The 8,827-nt window shown below is 43.5% G+C and overlaps 1 protein-coding gene across 2 annotated transcripts in view; it reads left to right on the top strand.

The window, feature by feature from the left end:
* The window catches only part of LOC142956682 (receptor-type tyrosine-protein phosphatase mu), a 141,467-nt gene extending 132,999 nt beyond the window's left edge, over positions 1 to 8,468 (top strand). For both annotated transcript variants that reach the window (XM_076098395.1, XM_076098396.1), the window contains 7 exons: positions 1,212 to 1,361; positions 1,755 to 1,928; positions 3,656 to 3,787; positions 5,721 to 5,846; positions 7,467 to 7,630; positions 7,853 to 7,988; positions 8,415 to 8,468. In XM_076098395.1, the coding sequence (XP_075954510.1) occupies positions 1,212 to 1,361; positions 1,755 to 1,928; positions 3,656 to 3,787; positions 5,721 to 5,846; positions 7,467 to 7,630; positions 7,853 to 7,988; positions 8,415 to 8,468 (936 nt within the window). The remainder of the gene's footprint in view (positions 1 to 1,211; positions 1,362 to 1,754; positions 1,929 to 3,655; positions 3,788 to 5,720; positions 5,847 to 7,466; positions 7,631 to 7,852; positions 7,989 to 8,414) is intronic.
* Positions 8,469 to 8,827: the final 359 nt, after the last annotated feature.

Consider the following 8,827-nt stretch of genomic DNA (forward strand, 5'->3'; position numbering starts at 1 on the left):
TGCCAGTGTGGGCTACCAAAGGACTTTGTGCTTTCCTGAACACCGGCCATCTGGAGGTGTCCATAGTCTCGTTGGATGCATCATTTCACCGTAATTCCCTTTAAATCACAGGCGTCATTGGACTTAATGGGCAAATGTTTCATCGTTGACGTCCGAATTGGGATTTGAATAACTGGAGACCAAATGTTGTTCACCCTGAGTCACTCTCCCCAAATTCAGTGACCTTCAAAGTGTGTGTGTGTATGTGTACGTTTTCCCTCGCAGGTGTTCAGGCTCGCTGGCACGGCTCCTCAGCCTGCGGCCAGACACTAACTCTCCAACGTGGTTTAATCTGTTCGCGGAAATGAAAAGCCTTGCTGTTGTTTATAGTTTATGAGCTCAGATACGATCTATCAATTTGTGGATTCTGGTTTGAGCGCCGTGCTGCCGCCGACCCGCTGACCCCGCCCGAGCTATAGTCAAAACTCTCCGCTCAGCAATTCACTCCCTGCGCTAGACTTAACAAATGGCAACACATGTTTCTCTGTAAATCTGAATATCAGTGACCCCTGTGCATGTGTGCGGATTTTGGTCCGAAGTGACAAGGGAGTGTCAGCTGAAAATGTCACTTCAGAATAGATTTGCGTCAAGCCTCAAGCTGTGTCACCATGTCGACTGCTTGACTGACTGATGTGAGGAGGAGGAGATGCGTCACGAGTTCCAGTTTTGCTCTGCATGAAGTTAAGGGGTTGTTTTTGTTTTGAAGACGTCAGCCTTGTTCTTGCCTTGTTCTTGCCTTGTTCCTTGATCATGACAATGATGACGATGAAGTTTCAACTTGACTAAGGGCCACCAAGGTTTGACGGGGTCATGACAAACCTGAAAAGGTCACGATATTTAAGAATATAATATTTCTTCCAGGCCTCTAAATATTTTAACGTTTTTAAAAAAGTCAGTTTTATATCAGTTAAATCAGCTATGTACCAAAAATATGCAAAATTATGTAATGTAACCTTTGAACACAGACAATGACAAATATTAGTCACAGAAACTGCCTCAGGGGTAAAGAATAATCATGGTACGGTTGCGTTAAAGGTCATTGAATTCTTCTCGCTGTGGAACACTGGCTCATGCATTTCCGCCTTTGGTAAAAAAAACAAAATCATATTTCGTTCGTTGTTGTGAGCCTTAGAAGCCTGATAGATCCGCAATGAGGATGCCGTTTTTTGCAGGAGCAGTATGTCTTCATCCATGATGCCATCTTGGAGGCATGTCTCTGCGGCGACACCACCATTCCTGCCAGCCAGCTCCGCTCCGTGTACTACGACATGAACCGCCTGGACCCGCAGACCAACTCCAGCCCCATTAAAGAGGAGTTTAGGGTGAGGAGATTTAAACACAATAAGGAACTGTTTGCAAAATCCCTAATCAAGCATTATCTCAAGTGCAGGATAAGTTGAAAACAACAGTAAACATGTTTTCTCTTGATGAGTAGCGCGGTCCCCCTCTGGGCCAATCAGTGGCAAATATATCACCTTGCTTTAATCTGTAATGGTAGCACCCCTCCTTGGACCAATCAGTGTTATATGAGATGCATCGCCCCCCCTAAGTTTCATCACAGTCACATCAGGGGAGTAAGAGCTATCGCTAATGTAACTGATTAAAGAATTGCATTGTTAATTACCATATTGGGAGATAATTAGCACACTCAAGACGCATGTGCCTACCTTCCAGCGTTGGTATGACGGTGCGTAATTCTGCTTCGACCCTGACAGACTCTGAACATGGTGACTCCCACGCTGCGAGTGGAGGACTGCAGCATCGCCCTGCTGCCCAGGAACCATGAGAAGAACCGCTGCATGGACGTCCTTCCTCCAGACCGCTGCCTCCCCTTTCTGATCACCATCGACGGGGAGAGCTCCAATTACATCAACGCTGCGCTCATGGATGTAAGAGTCGAACGCTGTCGAGGACATTTCACGTTTTAGGAATAGTCACTTTACAGGGCCACTTAAAGGACCATTCCAGCGTTATTGGAATTCTTGCTAATTGAATTCCTGTGATTTTAAAGTGGTAAATTCACAATGAGTCACAAGGCAGGTAATTACGGCTGCCTCTCTCTGTGTGAGCTGAAACGTCCCCCCATGTTGCTTTTCTTGTCTAATCAGTAAAGTCAAAGCAGGTATTTTTACTTTTGACAGTTAATGGAAAACATTATGGTCTGTTCAGGAAACTGTAAGTGGCAGCATTGGTGTTTCAGCTTCTGATTCAAAGGACTTCTCTTTGTGTGATTATTTAACATCAACAAATAAGAAAATAGATTACTGTTTTTAAAATCCATTGTGTCTGAAATATCTTGAGGCAGAACTGTGATCTTGAGACTTGAACTTTACCTCAAGGATTCGCGATGTAGCTTGAGATGTAACGGGACAAGCATCACAAGACTGCAAATAGATACAACAAGAAACAAAATGTGTAATATGAGATAGACAAACAGCCCCTGTCCCAGCCGCCCACAAAAGACATTGTTCATTGAAATTGACTGTGCAAATAACAAATTCCATCTACTGATGATGATCACGTGACATGATCAAATGGCTAATAAATAAACCTTGAGGTGTTATTGTTTGGTCAGCTTTTAAAGGGCTTTAAAAGAAAACTGTTTAAATGCATTTAAGTACGCTAGATCTTAAAATTATACAACCAAAACACCCAGGACCTTGTGTCCTACTCTTTTCAAAGAAAGTAGCTAGTAGCGCTAGCTCCAGAAGTCCATAAATCTGGCAAGAATGTCGGCAACACTGACAGCCTGTGCCAGTCCTCCCTCCAAAGCCACTGCCCCAGGATTATCATCATAAACGTAAACAACGAACATGGCTATGGTTACTACTCACAGCTGTTTAGCTAGCAGCTTCTGGAAGACTCCAGTGATGTGCAATAAGTGCATGGGTGGAGTGCAGACAGACAGGTAGACAGGCAGGTAGACAGGCAGGCAGGCAGGTAGCCCGTCCAATCTTTACAGGTTAATTACAGTCCTGCGACAGCCACAGATATCAGATTTTTTTTCTTTCTTTTGTCAGAGCAATGGATTTATTGATTGCTGGATGTAATGAGAATTTCAACAAACATAATGAAAAATATATTTGAAGAACATCACCAACCCTAGATTAAATTTTCGAATTGAGGCCTGACTTGGACTAAAATCAAAAGCTGTGTTTTCTGTCACAGTAACTGAAGTGCACCACAGGACAACACAAAATATACCCGAAATGCAATGTATAGCAATTCTCAAGTGTTAAATGTATTCGGGTTAGACCTTACAAAGAACACCTTGACAAAGCTTGTGTCCATTGATGGACTTTTTGGCTCTTGCCTCGATTGAGAAGGCGACCTTTCAGGAACAGGATCCTCTCCGTCACTACCGGGCTAGCCAGAAACCACATTTAAAGTGCAGCGGCCTAATATAATCTCCACAGACATGGAATCTCCATTAAAACAGCACTCAGTGCGAGGCAGGTCAGAAAATGGAGGTCATTTTAATGGTTATTGGTTTATTCTTGGTAAATTGTCAGCTTACGTGCTATATAATATGCATGAGGTGTATGTAGCGACAGTGTTTCAAATCTTTCTTTTGCTTCTTTTTTCCCCCTCTTCTACTTTTCTTGCTCTCCTCCAGAGTTACAAGCAGCCCTCTGCATTCATAGTGACCCAGCACCCGTTACCAAACACAGTGAAGGACTTCTGGAGATTGGTTCTGGATTACCACTGCACATCCATAGTAATGCTCAACGATGTCGACCCGGCCCAGGTAAACCCGACCTGATATGCGTGCATAAACACACATATGCAATACACAAAATAATCCTCGAGGGATATTGCAAGAAGCACGCTGACAAACAGATGAAGCGGTACCTTTCTGTATCTAATAAAGTTACACGGAAAAAAAATTAAAATGAATCTCTGCTGGCGAACCCATGCAATGTATATGTTTGAAATGAGGTGGATGCTGCGGAGTGGAAGAGGACTTGCCATGAAAGTGCGGGTAGATGGAGAGACAGGCCTGTGGAAGAGCCTATCCAGATTCCTCAGCCCGAGGCTCTGTCATAACACCCGCGGATCAAAGCCTGAAGCCAGGCTTGCTCTCCCCATCCAAATCCCCTTCCCTCGGTGACTGACTGGTTGACTGACTGGCTGGATAGAAAAGGCCTTTCATTCAATATTCTCACTGTAGCCAGCAAGCCAGCCAAGGAAACCAGCACAGGTGGGAGTGGGGGAGGGGTTAGGCGTAGATGGAGACGAGGGAGGTGGAGGTTTATTATCTTCTCCATCAGCATCTTTGTTTTTGCATCTGTTGAATTTGTCAAATGTTGACAGGCTCTTAAAGGAAGCTAGAAAGCGGTGCTCTTGCTGCCACACAGACTGTAAACGTGTTTGTGCTTTTTTTTTGTCTGCGTCAGAAAAAGAAAGCGTATATTTGTGAGTCCCTTTATATGCGTGGCCTGTTATTTGCATTCTTCTCAGGTAGTCAGATTTTCTTTTCCCTCGTTTGTTCATCACTCTGCATGTAGGCTTGTCTGTCTGTGCAGAATCTGTCCATCTGTGCGTGTACACTTCCACTTGTCTGATTAAGTGCTGCGAGGCCAGCGGTGTGCTCTGCAGGTGCATGTTCTTCACTGGGCTTTCTCTCCTGAGGAGCGTCAATAGAGGAGGTTTTTAAGCTCCCGTGATGCTGTCCCAGGCGTTTATTTCTTCTGCTGCTGCCAGAGCAGCCAATAACGCTGTCAATAATTTTATTCTTAGTAGATCTATTGATTGCTTTTTCAACTGATTTACCAAACATATACTTGAAACTGTTAAAAGACAGTGGAAAAAAAACACATCAGAGTTACCCAAAGCCCAAGGTGACATCTACACATAAAGAATTGTGATTTAATTAAAGAAATGTAGCCGTAACATCTGAACGCAATTGTTTTATGACTGAGTGTGTGAAAAATTGTTTGCAAACTGAGCAGTCTAAATAGCTAAAAGTAATGTACTGTAGTAATGGTTAAGATTTTTATATCAATCAACCATCTTTTAATAAGTGTCTTCTTCTTTCGATTACCTATTTTCTGCACAGAGCAGATTCTCAGATTTTCTCTCAGCCTGAAAAATGTTTTTTTTTTTAATTGCTTTTAAGCAAGATAAAGTGTGTGTGTGTGTGTGTGTGTGTGTGTGTGTGTGTGTGTGTGTGTGTTTCTGTGGAGATGAAAACATTAGTCAAGGTTTTCCAGGAATTTGTGTTTAATTTCTTGAACAAATGGTAAGTTGATTAGGAGAATGCTTTCGCTACAACACCTGTGTTTAGTCTTTGGTCTATCAAAAATCCGGACTTTAATCTAAAGTTTCCTCTGTGAAGAAGCAATTCATCATATTGTAAAAAGAAAGCACTTCACATTGAATTACTCACCTTCGCTCTCTCTACATCTGGTTTCCTGTTATTCATGCCCTTAAAACTTTGTAATCTCACAGAAACCTCTTTAGCATTTATGTGTGAAGAGTTTAAATCAATGTCACCGGCTTCAGCTGGTATAGTTTGGACTCCGAAACTAATGAATCATCTTCCATTTTATATGTTTTCTTTGTTTTGTCTGTGTGTGTGTGTGTGTGTGCGCGTGTGTGTATGTGTGTATGTGTGTGTGTGCTGGTACACCCACACTTTTCTGTGTGTGAATGTATGTGTACGTGCCTATTTTGTTTAGTTGTGCCCACAGTACTGGCCAGAAAACGGAGTCCACCGCCACGGACCCATCCAGGTGGAGTTCGTCTCTGCCGACTTGGAGGAGGACATCATCAGCAGAATATTCCGGATTTACAATGCAGCACGGGTACGGTGCCATGCGAGGGTCACGCTTCAGACTGAAAGTTTAGGGGAAAAGAACAGACACTGAATTTATGTGATCATATAGTTGTGTTTTAGTTTTGTGCAACTTTTACAACGTGTTTGTCTTCTCCGTGGTTTTCGTCGCAACAGGGAATTAATTCTGTGACTGCACACCTCACACGTCCCACTCACGCGCCGGCCTGTCCATTCAAGCTGTGCAGTGCCAGAGTCAGTCTGTTCTTTAACTATGCTGCTGCACCAGTGATTGGACCGAGGTGTGATCGCCTCGAGTTACATGTCTCTTAGACAGCTTGAGAGATTTTCACACGTAGTTAAAAAATGGTAGAAGTTGAACTCCCTGACTGCTCCTTCAATAAACACCCTTTGGGTAGAACATGGACCTACCTGAAAAGGTCAGACCAGAGATTTCCTTTTCCACCACAATACAATGCAAAATACACCACCTTCCATTTCAGAAACCATATTTTTTTCTGATTTTTCTCTATTTTTTTAAATTTTGCTCACAACTCATTGACCGATTTAACCCGTGACGAGGGGGTACATGTACAATTGCTTTGTTTTTATAGGGACATGAGCTAAAAAGGTTGAGAACCAGTGCTTTACATCAGTGGTCCACAATCGTTTTCAGCTTGTGCCCCCCTAAAATAAGGCAGTGTCTATTTGTGACCTTTAATTACAGGACACGTTTGGTAAGCAGCTTAGTCAAAGACTATGTTTCTTCTAGTTTTATTTGAAGGATTTCTATCCAGTATCTCACAAGAAAAATAAATCATCCTGTGACCACTTTGATAATTCACAGACCTTGCTGTGAACATTTATATTGTAAGTACTTTGTAATGAAGAAATAGTCCCTATGAAAGCTGTTGACGGCGTGTTGACCATCAAGAGCAACAAGCACGCTGATTATGGATTAAGACAAGTTGTTAAACACGCTTTTACATTTCATATTTCAAATATATGGGCACCACAAACCAAATTCAGTTTTTATTGGAGTGGCACATTTCAGAGATGCATATCTCACAACTTTGGCAAATAAAAACATGCTCGGCTAGATGCCTCTACAGGTAGCTCCGTCTATGTGTTTTATGGTGTGGGGGAAGTGACATTTTAACTTTGAGCAACCATACATCACTGCACAGTAAGGGTCCTGGCCTGCGCCGGCGTCACCTGCAGTCACCTGCGTAAGCTCCTTACCCTTACAGTCTGCCCACAGTTGTCAACAATCACTCCTCATATGTGCGTGTTATAACACCGTCTGGACGGCAGAGGCACCACCACCACCGTGTTAAGTGGAATACAATCTAATCACACATGATCTCTGACAAGTGTTATTGATCGATATGTCTGAGTGTGATTCAGAGTGTCTGTAGCTCTTAACTATCTGTCTCCAGCTGAGACTGTGCTCATCTATCAACCCATCTATCCGCGCATTCATCTCTTCAGTGACTCCTCCTGCCCTTATCCATCTATTGTCCTACTTTTCCCCATCATGGCTTAGTTTAGCTGCATCTTTACAATCTGATTGCATCGTTGCACAGCAGCGATTACCCCCCCCCCCCTGTGTGTTTTAACCTGGGATAACCAGCGTGTCCTTCCCCTCCAGCCTCAGGACGGCTACCGGATGGTGCAGCAGTTCCAGTTCCTGGGCTGGCCCATGTACAGAGACACGCCCATGTCCAAGCGCTCCTTCCTCAAGCTAATTCGACAGGTGGACAAGTGGCAGGAAGAGTACGACGGAGGCGAGGGACGCACTGTGGTCCACTGTCTGTAAGTTATCGCTGCACTCAGTGCAGAGGGAAGTTCAGTCAGCACTGCCATTAAAAATGAAACATCTCCACCTACTGACTGAAGAGCTTCACTGCATCAAAACCCTGTGAAACTCCTCGTCCCTCAGTCAGCTTTATTGTCAATCCTTTCTGCTTTCTATATTAAGCGAAACATCAATTATCTTTAATTTTTTAATACTTGTCTTGTTTTTTATAAATCTAGGAATGGAGGCGGCCGAAGTGGGACATTCTGTGCTATCAGCATTGTGTGTGAGATGCTTCAACACCAGCGCTCTGTGGATGTTTTCCACGCTGTCAAAACACTAAGGAACAACAAACCCAACATGGTGGACCTACTGGTGAGGAGCATCGCAGCAGCAGACTTTGTCAGACTTGTTTGAGTTTATTATAACCTCCCAAAGTACCTGATGGTATTTAAAGGGGATACTCCAGCAATTTATATTACTTCAATAAAGTTGGTGGGCTTATATTAGAAAAACTACCCTGGCAAATACTTATTTTAAGCTCAATGCGGCTAGTTTTTAATGCTTTCTGTAATTCCCAAGCCCGTCCGGTTTGCAGTAATATATTTGATCTTCATTTAAAAAATTGGTGGATCACCCCTTTAAAAGTCACAAAAAGAACTGCTTGTCAAAAAGTCAAATAGCTCCGGACCCTAACAGGGGCCCAGATGCTCTTTTTTCTTCTTCTCTGGGCTCTCTAGCAGGTTGATCTGGCCATGTACGCCTCTCTAATGTTTTTGTTTGTTTCCTCTTGTCTCATAGGACCAGTACAAGTTTTGCTATGAAGTGGCACTGGAGTACTTGAACTCTGGGTAACTCGGAGCTACTGAACCCGCCAGAGACTTAAAGTTTGGGACATTACAGAAGACTGCAGCTCACATGTGTGCATTGTGCTAAGTGCGTGTGTGTGTGTGTGTGTGTGTGTCTTACCGACTCGACAGGAGCGAGGTATGCACATATCTATACATGCGGCTCTTTTTTTGACCAGCTCTCTTCTTCTTCTAGATGGGGAAAGGTAACAGAGTTGTACAGTGTTAAATATCGCCGCCTGTTTCTGTCAGTACCGGCTAAGGAAGCCAGCAGGAGCACAATGAGGATATTTTTTTTTCTCCTCTGCTGTGAGTCTCCTCCTCTCTGGATCCCTCTTTCCCTCTGCCTCTGTCTCTCTCAGCCGC

The sequence above is a fragment of the Anarhichas minor genome, unplaced genomic scaffold (genome assembly GCF_050575085.1).
Source record: "Anarhichas minor isolate MPS153535 unplaced genomic scaffold, ASM5057508v1 ptg000024l, whole genome shotgun sequence".
NCBI lineage: Eukaryota > Metazoa > Chordata > Actinopteri > Perciformes > Anarhichadidae > Anarhichas > Anarhichas minor.